This window comes from Myotis lucifugus, unplaced genomic scaffold (genome assembly GCF_000147115.1).
Source record: "Myotis lucifugus unplaced genomic scaffold, Myoluc2.0 scaffold_126, whole genome shotgun sequence".
Lineage (NCBI taxonomy): Eukaryota > Metazoa > Chordata > Mammalia > Chiroptera > Vespertilionidae > Myotis > Myotis lucifugus.
The window spans coordinates 3,045,673-3,063,673 of record NW_005871174.1 but is presented as its reverse complement, the minus strand read 5'-3'; the positions used below and the strand labels follow the sequence as shown (position 1 = coordinate 3,063,673).

General features: G+C 37.7%; 1 protein-coding gene across 2 annotated transcripts in view; it reads left to right on the top strand.

The window, feature by feature from the left end:
* Positions 1-13,095, top strand: part of LOC102428295 (calcium-activated chloride channel regulator 2) — a 38,270-nt gene extending 25,175 nt beyond the window's left edge. The window contains exons 11-14 of one of the 2 annotated variants that reach the window (XM_006093916.3): positions 1,951-2,221; positions 5,018-5,191; positions 8,654-8,887; positions 12,361-13,095. In XM_006093916.3, the coding sequence (XP_006093978.1) occupies positions 1,951-2,221; positions 5,018-5,191; positions 8,654-8,887; positions 12,361-12,803 (1,122 nt within the window). In that variant the 3' untranslated portion in view covers positions 12,804-13,095. Of the gene's footprint in view, positions 1-1,950; positions 2,222-5,017; positions 5,192-8,653; positions 8,888-9,032; positions 9,175-12,360 lie in introns of those variants that run through there. The other variant, XM_023758249.1, reaches the window with a different exon arrangement.
* The last annotated feature ends 4,906 nt before the right edge of the window (positions 13,096-18,001 follow it).

Here is an 18,001-nt window from a genome sequence, read left to right as displayed (position 1 = left end):
GCTAGACAGATAAACAGGAGGGGGCTCCGCAGGACAGTAAAGGGAGTAGGAGTTTGAAGGGAGTAGAAGTTTGAATTCTAAAGGCAAAGGGAAACCACTAAAGGTTCTAAGCAGGGTGGTGAATTGACCACAATTACTCTTGCACTAACTGAATGCAGCCCCCCCTCATAACTGGTGGCTCTCCCTCCCCCAGCCTCCCTGCCTCTAGGCTAGCATTCATCTCTCTATCAGGTGATCCTTCTGCATTGAAGCACTACCCAAGTCAAACCTGCCTCCTATTCAAAACTCTTTGGTGGTCTCAGGATAAAACCCATGTGGTTACTTTTATATACCAAGCCCTTCATCTTCCAGCTTCTGCCCAAGTTTATCTCTTAACCCTTCTCCCAAACATCCTGTGTTCTGCTCCTACTGAACTTTTCTTCAAACTCATCATGTTCTGTACACACCTGTGCACAAGGGCCAGGAACACTTTACCTGCTTCTCACTGCCTTTGCCTGACCTCTTAGTCTGGATGAGGTGCCCTATAAGGCCTATAGCAGTGATTCCCAAAGTGGGCGCTACCGCCCCCTGATGGGCGCTGCAGCGATCCAGGGGGGCGGTGATGGCCACAGGTGCATTTGTTTTAACTTTTTTTGTATTACCTTTCTATTCTGAGTTCAATAAATAGTTTCATAATTTTAAACTTCAATGTTTCTAATTTACACCTTTCTTTACTATATTTTACGAAAAAGGTAGAAACATTAATACATATATCTTTCTGTTTAATTGCTATTAAAATTTTAAAAAAAAATTAATTTCCAGGGGGCGCTGAGTAATATTTTTTCTGGAAAGGGGGCGGTAGGCCAAATAAGTTTGGGAACCACTGGCCTATAGGAACACACATATTACACCCAAAGAGAAGTTTCTGATGTGGAGTTTCCTGCTATGTATCTGTTACTAATTTTATGATTACAATAGAGATAGGTAGGTAGATAGATATAGATGATCTTGATGCCTGAAATGTGACTTCACTGGAAAATGGTAAAGCACATGAATCTCACAAAGAAGGCTGGGTGAGGTGTGGTGGCATCTTACCTTTCCACACTGAGTCACAGTCACACCCCACCCACTGTTTCCTCTCTTGTTCCTCCTGCTCGATTGTGTTCCTTCTCCTACTTCCAGGGTTTAAGGAGCAGCAGCAGGAAAGAGAGGAAAAGGAGGATTTATGTACAGTTTAATCAAAAGAACAAACTTCTGCTACATTGCCGTTTAAGCTTTTTTTTTCAGACATTATTTTGTATGTCTCCCCCGCCCCCCCGCCCCCCCCCGCCCCAGTAGTTTAGACAAGCAAAATAGGATGACATTTAGCAATATTTTTATAAGGAACTCAACAAAGATGTTATAGAATCCTGACCAATTAAAAAGAGTATTCCTTTTCTTCATCCCTAATAGTGTAGGTGAGTTTTGTTGCTTGAGATTTTGGGGTATGTTGAGGGTTTATGGGAAGTGGAGGAAAGGTAGGATAATATTGCCTCTAGGAAAGGTTATCCATGTAAATCACAATTGTCTGCTTAATTTACTGTAATTTTCTCCCTTACATAAAAGAAATAAAAACATTGACTATCCTTTTGGGTGGAGGGGCTCAGATTAATATTTGCAAAGTACTTTAAAGCTTTGAAACAATGTTATCATCTTCTAAAATGTGACTCAAGATGCGTTCTCCACAGATAAATTCAGGCTATAATTCCTTAAAGAGGTGCCGAATAATGTAAATGGGTTGTGCTGTGAGAGCCATGTAAATACTGAATTTTAAGCAATATTACTATTCCTGACATTCGTTTGTGGTATGTTAGAAAATGCAACATCAATAAGATAAGAACAAAAAACTCTAGGCACCTAGATTTATGGTTTAAAATGAAGGGTTTAACTTTTTCTTCACATCTGACAAAGCAGAACCCCTTTGTTTTGCAGCCGGGGCCCTGGACTTACGCACTGAACAACACCCACCATTCTCTTCAGTCCTTGAAAGTGACAGTGACCTCTCGTGCCTCCCACTCGGCCGAGCCTCCTGCTACTGTGGAGGCCTTTGTAGAAAAAGACAGCACCTCTTTTCCCGACCCCGTGATGATCTATGCCAATGTGAGGAAGGGCTTTTACCCCATCCTCAACGCCACTGTAACTGCTACTATTGAGCCAGAGACTGAAGGGCCCGTTACGCTGAAACTTCTTGATGATGGAGCAGGTAACAAGCAATGTCATGTCATTTCTCATGTGCTCAAGAGCTGCTGTGATGCTGCAGCATCCTTATCAAGCTCATCTTTAATATTCTTTCAGTTCAATCATTTTGCTCACCAAGTCTAGTGAGGTTCTCAAATTCTCATAGCATCACTGATACACAAAGTAGCTACAGGTTACATGTGCACAAGGAAAGCGAACGTGAACTTGGAAAAAGAGAGTATCCATGAAGCTCTGCAGAGTGTCTGTGCGTGAGCAAACTGGTGGGAGAGTCGCTAGGTCCTGGCTCCCACCTGCCCAGTGACGCTGGCCACATTCAGTGAGGCCACACGGGAGCAGGTCCTGTGCTCTTGGCCCACATTCCGCCAAGACTCACCAGCTTCACTATTCACTGAACTCATCAGATTGAACAATTAAAAGAGCAAATGGAAACCCAAGAAGGGGGATGCAATGACGATGAACCCATTTTTCTCTCCTTGAACCCAATAGCAAAGAGAAAATTGCAAATTGAACTTGTAACCCACAAGATTACCCTCGACTTTCTTTAGCCAAGTAGCCGGGTCAATAAGAGGGCATGGCCAGTGCCGTTTGCACGTGTGATTTGGTCACAAGAAGGCCAAGCCAGCAAGCCTAGTGGAATCCAGATAGAGATTTTGCCACTGCTGGGAAAATACAGAAAAGCAAAACAAAACCCGACTTTAAAGCACTCACTCCGCACGGGGAGAGTCAGAGCTTCCTCCTCACACACAGACAGCACGACAGCCAGCTGGCAAACAGCAGCATCTGGGGCTCTTCCTGATGAACTTTTCTGACCTCTAAAAACAAACTCCTTGGCTGTTTTATCTTTCCTGTTCTGTTTTGGGGTTTTTTCCTAAACTAAATTCTCAGAATGACAATGGGCCTCAAAGTCTATGTTAGCAACCCCAAGTGTAGGATCTTCTAATAAAATCATTTTCCTTCCCTCTATTGTTTCAGAGAAAACCCATGAATATGTTGCCATGGCAATCTTGTATGCCATTTATGAAACAAACATTCATTTAAAGGATGTTAGTTCAAGTCTACCTCAGAGGGATACCAGAGAAGTCCTCTTGTTTTGTCCATTGGAATGGATCCAAATGACCTTGCATACCCTTGATTGCTTACCCTTGGCCACACCTTTCATTTTTTGTATGGAGTCCAAAATTGCACTTTGCAGAATGTTCCCACTTTGCCCAGCCTGCAGGCTGGCCTCCAGGAGAACGTTATCTTAGGAAAGATCACTTGAATAGACTCAATAGGCTTTAATATTTATTCCCTGGAACCATTTTATTTGATGTCTAAATTTATACTCTAATGAAAGAAACAATGAAAAAAGATTGTTTAGGCATTAAAGTGTCAATTTAGATTTTTTTTCCTTAGCACACATGTATTGTCTAATACTTATTTTTATATTGGAAGTGGTATTTATCTGCTAAATAAAATCGATAAATAAACCACGGCTTAGAGAAATTTTCCATTATCATTTCTCAACAACGATAGGCCTTATTCAGCATTAAATCACCAGTCAGTACACAAAACAATTTCTAAACCTACTATGCTCAGCACTTTTTATTTTAATTAAATATATTCTTACTTTTCTCGTGCTGAGGAGCAGCCCTTCCTCTGCCGTAGGGACTCTAGGACACTCACTTTAGTGAAGATGCAAAGCCAGCGTGCAGGCTGGGTGTGTGGTATGGGAACAGGACAGGCTGCTTGACCAGTGTGGCCACTGCACTTGCACAGGGAGTGTGATCTGCACTTGGGCTGAGCTGTACCTCCCTGCTGCCCTGCAGTCTAAGCCTTCCTGCCACTCAGTCCCGGACGTGGTTTGGAACCGAACTGCTCCCTGAGGTTCCATACAAAAGGAGAGAAGTCTAGCACGGGCCAAGCTTTCAGCGGTCTCCTGAAGCAAGGCAGCGTTGGGTGGAACCAAACCCTGTCAAACGCCAAGTCAGTGAGCCCCTTCCAATCAGAACAGCAGTTCCATGTACCCTCTAATGAAAAAGTTAAATGATTTCACACTTTTAAAAATCAACTACAAATATTTTTTTCAATCAGGAATATTTTTTTTAATCAGGGCTTCAAGGATATTCATAAACTCCTTGAAATTATATGAAAATATGCATATGTGCATGCATATTAATTTCCTGGGAACAGATCACTTTTATCTTAAAAGGATCTATGACTGTAAACAAGCTTTAAAATATGCTTGGTTTCTGTGGGAAACTAGTATTATTCAGGGATAGGAAGGAGAGCTCTAAAGGTGATAATTAAATGCTTTCTTAGCACTGAAGCAGGTACAACTCATTTATTTTTAGAAAATAATTTTTCATAGGTTAAGGAACTACATGGAGAAATTATGGAGCCATTAGATTTTTAACCACCTGATAATATCAGAAATAGTTATGACCATTACTATGGACATAAGGGGAGTGAATCTTATTTCTTTTTTTAAACATATTTTTATTGATTTCAGAGAGGACGGGAGAGGGAGAAAGAGAGATAGAAACATCAATGATGAGAGAGAATCATTGATCAGGGCTGCCTGTTGTACGCCCCGCACCCTCCCCACCCCTCCTCCCTCCCCTCCTCCCCCGCTCCACTGCGGATCGAGTCCACAACCTGGACATGTGCCCTTGACCCAAATCGTTCAGTCCGCAGGCCGACGCTCTATCCGTTGAGCCAAACCACTAGGGCATGACTCTTATTTCTTAATGATTTAATTAAATATTAGTATTCAGCTGTGATGACATGTTGACATTGAGTTTTTTTTATATACCTACAGGTGCTGATGTTATAAAAAATGATGGAATTTACTCGAGGTATTTTTTCTCCTTTGCTGTAAATGGTAGATATAGCTTGAAAGTGCATGTCAATCACTCTCCCAGCATAAGCGCCCTAGGCCTCCACTCTTTTCCAGGGAGTCATGCTATGTATGTACCAGGTTACATAACCAATGGTAAGAATCATTAGCACTGCTATTTGAGTAACATCATGTAATATGTATATAACTGATAAGTGAGTGTGTGTGTATGTGTGTGTGTGTGTGTGTTTGAGAGAGGAGGGGAAAAGAAGTGAAAGAAAAAGAGAGATGGAATTTCAAAACTTTATACTTAAGTCAGTGCATAAGTTGTTGACTATCTCTTTACTCTTCAAAGATTCATGGTAGTAGATTACAGGAAGGGAATAGGTAATTACCACAGATGTCTCCTACCTCCATTTTAGTCATTATTTTGAGCTCCTTCTTGTGACTGTTTTGTCAGAATTACTAACAGATAAAGAGATTTATTGAGTTTTCTCAGTTCCAGCTCCTGCTTTTCCTCTACAGCAGTTTAGGCAAGAGAAAGAGGCACTTGGTAGTTAGCAGTTAGAAGAGGGAAGCAAATAACCCAAACAATCCACACAGGAAATGAGTTCCCGAAAAAACAAGAGTTTGGATATTACAAATAACTGAGTGCTTCCTGAAGATGCTATGTCTTCCTTCAAGATAAAAGGGCCAAATAAATAGAAGATCCACATCTTTTCAACACCATTATTATAGTTCCTGATAGAAAACAGTGAATAAAGTATAACAAACAGAAATATACTACATTATTTTATAAAATAAAATCTCAGAAACATTTCTAAGTGCTTTTATTTTCAAAACTGCAGAATGTTTACGAGTACTTTTCATGTATTTTATCAGCTATAATGAATTCTTTTGTATCTAAATATAATACTTCATTTCTAAATAGATATTCCCTCTTTCATTTATAAATCAGATTTTTGAAGGCCTACCAGGTGACAGGCTCAGTCCTAGGATCTTGGGACACCAGGTAGAATGAGACTTGATTCCACTCAAGGAGTTTACAGGTTACTGACTGGTCTGAGAATCTTTTTAAAACTCATACTCTTACAGGATAAAAATATCATCATCTCGCGTACTGTGAGATTAGAAAAGTAATATTCAACTGTGTTTTTATCTGCGTCCTTCATATGGGCCCTTAATAGCCTAGAAAGAAAAGTTAGGTTTCCCTAGGCATGCCTGCCATACACAATATTCACTTTATCAGCTAATTTTCAGATGATGACCTTGAGCACACACTTCACTGAAAAGTGAAAGCTGCTGTTTACACCACCAAATCTCCAGACACAATAGCATCTACTCCTTTCCTCCTCCCCAAGGGCGGGCTCTGCCTCCTGTGTGCGCCCCTCATCCCTCTGAGCAGCAGTCAAGTATGATGTATTCCTTCCCATATTAAATACGTTTTGTTGGTTCCTCTTCAGCTACTGCCCACCTTTCTAGTCCCCATCGTCAGGTTCCTTGAAGTAAACCTGCTGTCTATACTTTCTCACCTCCCATCTACTACTCTGTTCACTGCAACGACTTCCATTCGAATCACTCTCCTATCAAATCATTCCACGGGCCTAGCTCTGGCCCTAGTCACCAATAACCTCCCTACTGTTAAATTCAAAGGACACAGTTCAATTCCCTTTTTACCTGACTTTAGCAGTATCTGACACAACTGATTGATTTCTCCTTTGTCATTTCCTTGTTTCTCTGATAGGACCCTCTCTTGATTACCTCTTATGCTCCTGAATTCTTTGCTGTGTGACTTTGGGCAAGTTACTTAGCTTCTGTGTACTTCAGTTTCATCATTGGTAAAAATGGGTGTAATAATTATACCCTCCTCATAGCATTGCTGGGAAAATTAAATATTTGATACACATCAGATACTTAGAAAAGTGCCTGGCACATGGTAAGCCAGGCATTCAATAAATGCAATTTATCATTATAGTTGAAATTGTTATTAGATAATCTCATTAATCCATATAGCTTTAATAATATCTATAAGACTCTAACTTCCAAATTCATAACTTCTAAATTATTAAATCCAGCTAAAACCTCTTTGGGAGATTAAAATCCATCTCTAACTGACTGACATTTCGATGAGATGTTTTCCAGGAATCACAAACCTTGTAAAACTTACAGTTTTAGTCTCCTTCACATTAAACTGCTTCTCCTCCCAAGTAGCTTACTCTTTTTTGTTGTTTTGTTCATCCTCATCTGAGGGCATTTTTCCCTTTGATATATTTTTAAGAGAGAATAGAAAGGAGGGAGGTGGGAAGGGGGGAGAGAGAGAGAAACATAGATGTGAGAGAGACACACTGATGGTTATCTCCCACACATGCCCCTACCAGAGTCGGGGATTGAACCTGCAACCCAGGTATAGGCCCCAAACTGAGTCAAACCTGCAACCCTTGGGTGTGTGGGCCAACTCTGCAACCACTGAGCAACACTGGCCAGGGCCCAAGTAACTCACTTTAAAAACTTGGGAGGTACTTTTTTGTTGTTGTTGTTCACCAATTTTCTCTTTTGACAGATTCAAATCTACCACCAGCTTTTGCTGATTTCATCTCCAAAACACACCTCAAACTGCCTACTTCTTGCCTCCTCTCCACTGCTCTCGCCCAGCCCAACCTGCCATCTTTTCTCGTCTGGACTGTTGGCAATGGCTATCTCAGTGGCCTCTTTACTTGCTGTGCTTGAATCCATTCTCCACCGAGAGCAGCCAGAGGAACCTGTTAGACTCTCAACCTTCCTAATGCCGCGACCCTTTAATACAGTTCCTCATGTTGTGGTGACCCAACCATAAAATTATTTTCGTTGCTACTTCATAACTGTAATTTTGCTACTGTTATGAATCATAATGTAAATATCTGATATGCAGGATGTACTTTCATTGTTCGTGACCCACAGGTTGAGAACCGCTGTGTTAGAGGACAACTGTGATCATGTTACTGCTCTGCTTCTGCAGCATGAAAGACTAAACTCTAAAACCACTACATGGCCCACAAGGTCCTGCATGAACTTTTCTCCTGTCTCATGTCAAACTACTATCCTCCTCACCTTAATTAAGTTTTTCTAATCTGCATATCTCTTCTTCACCTCAGACTTTTATACAACCTCTTCCTTCAGCCTAGGATATTCTTACCTCCACTCTTTACCCAGCTGACACATACTCATACTTTAGGAAACCTTTAAACATAATTTCCTTGATAACACTGTAAATTATATACTTGTTTTGTTTTATTTTAATTTATAGTATTTTATTTTATTTTATTTTATTTTATTTTATTTTATTTTATAGTACCCTGCCTTTTTTCCTTCTTACATTCATGATTACTGGCACAGGATATGCCCTCAAAATAGTTATTGAATGAATGAATAGACGAATGAATGAATTGTGGACGCTATGCCCTCAAAATAGTTATTGAATGAATGAATAGATGAATGAATGAATTGTGGACTAAACAAACTCAGTTGTTCTAAAAATGTAGTAAAGAAAAAAAGTTTTAAAATATCAACAATCTGTCAAAAACAAGCTATTCAGGAGGTTGTAATTTGTTGTTTTGTCTATTCTTTTCTTCGGTGTCCCAGGTAATATTCAGATGAATGTCCCAAGAAAATCACTGGGCAGGAGTGAGGAGGAGCAAAAGTGGGGCTTTAGCCGAACAAGTTCGGGGGGCTCCTTTTCTGTGCTGGGAGTTCCGGCTGGCCCCCACCCTGACGCGCTTCCACCATGCAGAATCATCGACCTGGAAGCTGTACAGGTGGAAGAGGAGGTGACTTTATCTTGGACAGCGCCTGGAGAAGACTTCGATCAGGGCCAGGGTAGGTTTCTTGGTTTCATTACCTATTTTTCTACCAAGAGGCATTTCTAATAATTATATCCGGTGTGAATGAAATAAGATTAACTTCGGGAGTTTAGAGATGACAAAGTGACAGGGGGTTGTCATGAAAATTTTTTATTGCTAAGGCTTCATATCGTGGAGTCCAGGAATGAGAGTATGCCAGCTCCCCCAGGATTGAAGAGGCCTTCGTACACTGCCCAGCACTAATCAAACAGAAACCTTGACTGGAAACATGGATACCACATGCAATGGTGGTCTTATCAGCAGAAACAGATTCTGTATCACAGAGCACGGACTGCAGGAAATTCGTTTTCTGAAGATAGTGACTACTTGTTCAGATTTAGAAGATGGGTTTAAGACAATAATTTCCATAAGTCATGTAAAGTTGGCACATTTTCCTCTCCTACTTCTGGCCATCGTTTTGTTGGGAAGGCTGGGACCCATTCCCTGGCTCGGGGCTTTCTTACCATTGCTTGGGCAAATGTTGATGAAGTTCCTTTTTAACTTTCCAGCATTCAGGCTCCCACCTACCTCATCTTTTGATCTCCATGGTAATTCAACAGAATAACTTTCCTCAAAGAAAATCTTCCCAATCATTTGCCGTCACACACACAAAAACATTATCGTTGATTACACATTAAATGGCTTATTTCCTGATGCCTCTGGGAGCCTAGAGGAGCCAATTTTATTGACTGCTGGTGTTTTGTTTTGTTTTGTTCAATATCTGACAATGATAGTGACCACCTTGGACCTTTGCCAGTCTTGCTTCCAACTTTGACCATCTTTCTTTGGTTTATAAGTCTCCGTTTACTACACTGCCGAAAAGTCTCAATTACAAATAATTCTGTGCCGCTGAGAAACAGTCAATATTGTAGGTTTATCCTCTATTCTTTTATCAAAATCTCTGTTCTTGCCAGAGAAGAAAGGAGTGAAACTGTGGGATGGACATGCACCTTATATAGCGGAAACAGCTGTAACTTAGATGTAAGGGGAAAAAATCATTCCCACTCTGGTTTTAAGTTCGGCTGTTTCGTCTTTGGCAGGTTGCTTAAATTCTGTTGGCCTCGGTTTCCTTATATGGAAAAGAGGACTAAAGCTCTCTATTTCATAAGACATTGTGTATAAGAAATGAAATGATACATATGAAATCAGAAAAGGAAGAGAAAGTGTGCCCAGTAAGTTCCCTGGGCTACTAGTTTGCATTGCTAGAAACTTCTCTAGTGTCTTATTGGCGTAAGGGCCAGAAACACTCAATCCCATTTCTATTTAAATATAAGAGTGAGCCCAGCTGGTATGGCTTAGAGGTTGAGCATCAACCTATGAATCAGTAGGTCATGGTTCAATGCCCAGTCAGGGCACATGCCCAGGTTGAGGGCTAGATACCCAGTGTGGGGCATGCAGGAGGCAGCCAATCAGTGATTCTTTCTCATCATTGATGTGTCTGTCTGTCTCTCTCCCTCTCCCTTCCTCTCTGACATCAATAAAAATATATTTAAAAACAAATAAATAAAGGGAAGAGTGATGCCTGCTCTCTAGTATTCCCCCTTTCTCTCACTGCCCTCAGAAGCATGGCAGTGTGTCAAAAGAGACAAACAGGAGCTCAGACTCCCATTACTACTAGGAACCATTTTTTTCAAAACCCCCAATAGTTTCGACTACACCACTGTTAAAAGAGAAGAAAGAAAGTGAAGATGTGGAATTATTGGTTTTTAATGGCTTGAAAAGAATAACTACAACCAAATGGGACCTTAGTATATAATTGATATCATAATGGACATTAGAAGGGAATAGAGAGAACTTTTCTCCAATAGAGAGACCTTATTGATGAACATGATGATTCAAACTTGTTACACAAAACCTCAGAACACAAAAAATACCTGGGGGGAATGGCTGGATTAAGTTGCTGAGATCACTCAGCTTTAACTGATTTAGCAATCAGCAATGCTAAAATTAACCAACTAGCCATGAATAAACCAACTAGCAAGAAGGTAAACGTTTAACTCATAAATATGTGCTTTTGTCACCTCTTTCGTTTTTCACAAATTGTTGGCTAGTAATTTTTTGGTATATATCGGACATGTGGTTTCAAATTACAGACTCTGGAATCCGGTATTCTTCTGAAGAGTTTTGCCAATTTTTCTAACTTGGCAAGACTCATACTCCAAACTCTGTATCTCCCCTGTGGTGGGCATTAGCATAAAACTGCTCAGTTCTCAGCTTCCAGCTATTGCTTTTCCCTTGATCCCTTGATTTTGTGCCCACACATGCATAATATTGAGTCTTCAAATGATCTGAGAGAATATTTTGAACTCGTCCTTCTGGGCCTCCTTCCATTTTCAAACAGTCTGGTCATCCCATACTTGGTTCTCTGACTTCTTAGCCCAATAAGATAGTGGCTTTTTGTATCAGTGTCAGTTATATGTGCTGAAGTGGTAAGTGCCCTCAGAAGAAAAGCTACATAAATGTAAATCATTTCCAGTCTGGTTCCCTTCTTTTAAAGGTTCTCTTTCCTCTGGTTTCTATCTGCTTTTTATCCAAGTCCAGTGCTTCAATAGATTTTTTCCTTTCTTCAGAGTTCATGCCTGTTGTCTGCTGGAGAGTTAGTCCAAGAGAAGCCACTCAGCTATTACCAGAATTAAGCTTTACATTTGATTTAAATCGTAAATATTTTTGTGACTTAACATTTATGTTTATATTTTGCTTAAGAGGTAGGAATTTTTCCTCATGCAGAAGTTTTTCATTTTATATACTCAAATTTATCCATTTTTTGTTTATGTCTTCTGAATTTTGAATTTTAATTAGAAGAGCCTCTCGAATTTCAAGATTAACTGGAATCCATCCATGTCACCTACTAAATACTTAATATTTTTATTTTTTACATCAAACTTTTTGATCACTTCAGAATTTATCCTGAAAAAAAAAAGTTTGTAGTATAGGTCATATTGTTTTTCCAGCTTTTTACCCAATTATCACACCACCATTATCAAGAAATTTGTATTTCCCCCATTAATGAATTCTATCTCTATTATTTATATACTAAATTCCTGAATGGATTTGGCCTGTTTTTGGTATGTCTATTCATGTACCAGTACTGAAATTTTTGTTATTAAAGCATTATAGTGTTTTTATATCTGATAAGGTTAGTCCTTCAACATTGCTATTTTTTAGACTTCATATGGCCAATCTTGATTATTTATTTTCCATTTAAACTTTTCAATATAGAATCCTATAAAATTCAAAAAATAAGAGAAAACTATCTTTATTATGCTGAGTCTTACTATTCAAAAAACAATGTCTTTCCTCTTGTTTAGGTTTTAATATGAGTTCTTAGATAATGCATTAAAGTTTTTTTCATGTGTATATTTCTTGTTATGTTTGTTCTTGACTTTTTGTTGCTAATTAAAAAACCTACTCAGAATGACTTAACCTTCCCATTTATATTTTTAATTTCAGCTAACAGCTATGAAATAAGAATGAGTAAAAGTCTACAGAATATTCAAAATGATTTTAACAATGCCATTTTAGTGAATACATCAAAGCTAAATCCCCAACCAGCTGGCACCAAGGAGATATTTACATTTTCACCAAAGCTTTTCATAAATGGACCTGAACATCAACCTGATGGAGAGACACAAGAAAGCCACAGAATTTATGTGGCAATACGAACAATAGATAAGAACTCCTTAAAATCTGCAGTATCTAATATTGCTCAGGCATCATTGTTTATTCTTCCAAATTCTGCTCCTGTACTTGCCAGAGATGATCTTATATTGAAAGGAGTTTTAATAGCAATGGGTTTGATAGGAATCATTTGCCTCACTATAGTTGTAACACATTGTATTTTAAACAAGAAAAGGAGAGCAGACAGAAAAGAGAATGAAATAGAATTACTATGAACAAAATTACCTTGGTTCTTAAATGTAAAAACCATGCCCTTTGCATTTTACAAAAACATACCAATAAAAACAAATTAACATCAAAACTGTTAAAAGTGCTTTGAATTTTGCATACTACAGATCATGTTTTTACGTAATAAAAAGACAAAAAATATTTTATGACCCTCATTTTGAGGGTAAAGTAGAAAGCCCTTACGTCTAGGCTATGAATAAAATAATAAAAATTATTTTCCAAGATAATTCTTTAAAGACAAACAAGGCAAGGTCAAAGTCGAATCAGAGTCAAGAAAAGCTCCTTTCATTGAAGAGAAAAAAATAGCCCAAAGTAGAGAAGAGGAGGTTACGTCTGAATGATATAAGCAATTGTTTAGTTACTTTAAATTTTCATTCTCTCTATCTCTTCAGAACAGATTGCTTGTTTATGACTAAAGATCAATGTGCATTTTATATATGGTGCCTCTTGTAAAATTCTTTACCTCTAGCCATTTGGTTAGCTATACCACAGATCACTGTGAAAATTAACCTTAAAATGTGGGTATTATCCTTTTCCCCTGACACTGGTTTTGTAACAGAGGTCTGTTGAATTTATTGTTTCTCAGTTTTTACTCTCATCAAAGTAGCTTTCCAGGTTATTGTCTTAGGTGTTATTCCAAGCGAATGGTTATAATTTTCATAAGGCTTTAAGTAAAAAATAAAGACATAGTTCTAAACTTATTTTAATACATACACCTATGGTCAATAGATTTTCTATAAAGGCATGTGCAAGTCAGTGGGGAAAGGCAACCCAATGAGTGAAAGAGTTCTTGTCAATAAATGATATTGGAACAACTAGACACATATTTGGGAAAACATTTTTATTCCAACCTTAATAAAATATGAATTCACGGTAGATTATAGAAATAAATGAGTTAAGATATAAACTTTTAAAAATAGAAAATAATATCTTCACAGTTATAGTGTTGAAAGACTTCTCAGAACAGACGAAACACAAAGCATAAAAGAAAACATTAGTTGGACTGCATTAAAACTAAATATTTGTGCTCATCAAAGGTCAGCATTAATGCCTGGCCAGCATTGCTCAGTGGTTGAGCATCAATCTATAGACCAGGAAGTCACAGTTCGATTCCCAGTCAGGGACACATGTGGGCTTGATCCCCAGTAGGAGGCATGCAGGAGGCAGCCAATCAATGATTCTCTTTCATCATTGATGTTTCTATCTCTCTCTTCCACTCCCTTCCTCTCTGAAATCAATACCAATATATATTTTTTTAAAGGGCAACATAAATAAATGAAAAAGGCAAGCTACAGAGTGGAAGAAAATATCCACAACACAAATACCTGACAAAGAAATCATAACCATAATATATAAAAAATATTATAAATCAGTAATAAAAAGACAAAGAAGCCAATAAAAATGGGCAAAAGATATAAACATCATACCAGTGGCTATCTCAGAGCAAAAGTGTAAAAGTTGACTAGAAGGGGCACAAAAAACATTCTGGATCAATGAAAATGTTATATTTATTGATTGGGATGTTGGTTACCTGGATGTATATATTTTTCAAAATTAATTTATCTGTGTATATTTGCCAAGTGCATTTTATTTTATGTAAGTTTCGCTCCAAGAGAAACTTAATATGAACAAACTTATTGTACCCTTGTCTGTTAGCAAGCTTTATAGCAACAGTTCTCAGCTTGGCTGGTTACTTCCCAAGAGGACATTCAGCAATGCCTGCACACTGCAGCGGATCAAATGAGTAGAGGCCAGGGATGATGATGAATATCCCACAATCACAGTAGAGTCCCAACAAGGAATTACTTGGACAGAAATGTCAACAGTGCCAAGATTGAGAAATCCTGTTTATAAAGAGGAAGAAAAGGGGGTCATTTATAAGGATATTTGATTCATGAAAATAAAGTGGCCTTAGTGAAAGGAACAAAGGTCACAATACTGAGCCTGATTTAAATGAAGATGAGAATACAAGAAAGAAGAGAAAAAAATATTTTAGATAAGATGAAGATGGTCCATGTCAAAGAATTGGATTCATAAGGCTGGTAGAAATTCCAACTGATGAAAAAATGAAGACAGGGAATGGATATAAAGTTGGGTAGATGCTGCATTATGTGTTAAGATCTGTGTTATGGCCCAGCCAGCGTGGCTCAGTTGAGTGAGTGTAGTCCCTACAGCGAAGGGTTGTGGTTTGATTCCTGGTCAGTTCACATACCTGGGTTACTGATTTGATCCCTGGTTAGGGAGCGTGTGGAGGATGGCTGATCAATGTTTCCCTGTCACATCAATGTTTCTCTCTCTCCCTTCCTCCCTCTAAGCATATCATCAGGTGAGGATAATAATAATAATAATAATAATAATAATAAATAGATCTGTGAATGTAAAATACAGGAAAATAGGAATAGAAGCAGAGAGGAAGTCAGATGAGTAGTGGGCTCTGAAGAATTGAGAATCTGATTTACTGTGTATGTATCATAGGAAGGAGAAAAGACACAGATCAGGCACAAAGAAAAAGACAAAATAAAACATGAAAGTGAGGGATACAGATGATGGTAGAGTGAGAAGCAGTCAAGGACACAGAAACAGATGATCATATTACCAGGAAGGTAATTAGAGCTTGTCCTCAAAGGTCAAAAGGAATGGCACCCTCTATAAATCCCTCCTGTGTGTAAACGTCTAGCTCTTATCAGCAAGAGGGTTTCTGGGATGGGTGGGGAGTGACCCAGATGGTGGCCAATTTCATTTCCCACTCCCTCCTAGCTACAAGCTGATGAGTCTTATCAAAACACTACTTTCTGAGATCAATTGCCTCAAAGCAATTGACTCAATTGCACAAAAAGAAGAAAGCTATCCCATACAGTGGGCAATTGCTTTCTATCTACTTGACACTGTGGAACAGAAGCAAGATAAATGAACAAACATCCAAAAGAAACATTTCTTAAAATTGACATGATCTTATTTCACACCAATAAAGGAAAGAAGATGTGAGAGCCCTCCCAAAAAAAAGATAAAAGGAAAAGAAGAGAGTAAAATGGAAAAGAGGAGGGAAAAGATTAGAAATTAAAAGTAGAGAAGACAAGACCACCACTCTTATGTTAATATGTTAGGATTTCAAAATGATGGCCATTAGTCCAATATTTTTATTTTTATGTATAAATTTATTTCCATTAAAAAGTAATACATGCTATTATAGAAAGTTCAGATGTTTAAGTAAGATGTGACAAACAAAATAAATATAAAACAAATAAGCTTACTTCTTATTTTATTAATGGACATTGGTAATTTAGTTTCTTATTATTATAAAGTAGGTTTTGAGACAAATTCTATTACCTTTGTACATATAATTGTATGTTCCTGTGTGTTGTCCCTTGAATATGTAATCTTGTGTACCTATGTAAGTATTATCTGTAGGGTAAATTCCTAAGAGTAGAATTGCTATGTTAAAAGATACACATCATTGCCTGGCTGGTGTTGCTCAGTGGTTGAGCACTGACCTATGAACCAAGAGGTCATGGTTCAATTTCTGGTCAGGATACATGCTGGAGTTGCAGGCTCAGTCCCTAGTAGGGGGCATGCAGGAGGCAGCCAATTAATGATTCTCTCTCATCCTTGATGTTTTTATCTCTCTCTCCTTCTCCCTTCCTCTCTGAAATCAATAAAAAAATATTTTTAAAAAAGATACTCATCCTTAAATATTGATAAGTATTTCCTTCTAAAACATCTATACCAATTTTTCTTCCACCAGTAATTATGAATACCTGTTTCCTCATGGCCTGAAACAAGTAATGAACTGGGGGTTGAACATCAATGTCCTTAAAATATACCTTGGTCATCCTTATGTGTTGCCAACTAATGTAAAGTCCCAGCTTTCTCCATCTTGATGGATTCTCTCCTATCTCTCCCTTCAAGGCTAAGACTTGGATAATTGAGAGAGAAGGGGAAATATAAAGATGTTTTGTTTACTGAATGAATCTGCATGTCAGGCATTGTATTAGCTGAGTTGTATTTGTTTTGTTTTAAATATTCAACCTTCAAAATACCAGTATGCCGTAGCAAATATCCTATAAACTAGATTTTGATACAAGTGATATTATTAGAGATAGAAAAACATTTTGTAATGCAATCCAAAATTTGCATGCACCAAAAGCAAAGCCTTAAAATATATAAAGCAAAAGTTGATGGAACTAAAAAAAAAAAAAAGAAATGAACAAATTCGCAATCAAAATTGGAGATTTTAACACACCTCACAGTCACTGAAAGAATAAGTAGACAAGAAATTGATAGGAATAGAGAATATATGAATCACATGATTAACCAACTTGGCCTAACAAAATAGAACACTTTCCCACCAACTACAGCATACACACTTTTCTCAAAAGCATATGGAACATTTTACCAAAATAAACCATAAGCTGAGGCAAAAAGCAAGTCTCAAAAAATTTCAAAGGATTTAAATCTTAATATGTTTTCTGACTATAGTGGAATAAAACTAGAAATCAATAATGGAGTAACTAGAAAATCCCCAAATGTCTGAAAATTAAGCAACACATTTCTATATGACTTATATGCAAATGAGAAAGAGAGAGAGAACTCAAAATGAAAGTTAGAAGATGATCTGACTTTGGGTGGTAGGCATACAACTCAATATACAAATCATGTATCATAGAGATGTATACTTGACACCTATATGATCTTATTAACCAATGTCACCCAAAAAAATGTAATAAAAAAGAAAATATTCAAAACTTACATGGTAAAGCTAAAACAATATCAGAATGAAACTTAAGAAGTACTACAGTTTTAAATAAACTGTTCCAGAGAATAGAAAAAGAGGAAATAAGTCCCAACTCATTTTATGAGGCCAGATAGCCTTAATACTAATATCTGGCAAGGGCATTATAAAAATGGAAAAGTAAGACCACTCTCTCACATGAACATAGGTGCAAACATACTGAACAAAATCTTTGCAATTTGAAAAAGATACAACATCATGATGAAGTGGAATTATTCTAGAAGTAAATAAAGAAGAAAAATCACACTGACTTCTCAATAGATGCATAAAGAGCATTTGATAAAACTCTACACCTATTCATGATTTTTAAAAATGAAACTTCTTCGGAATCTAGAAATAGAGACTTTCTTAATTTGATAAAAGTATCTACAAAATATCTCTAGATAATAGTATATT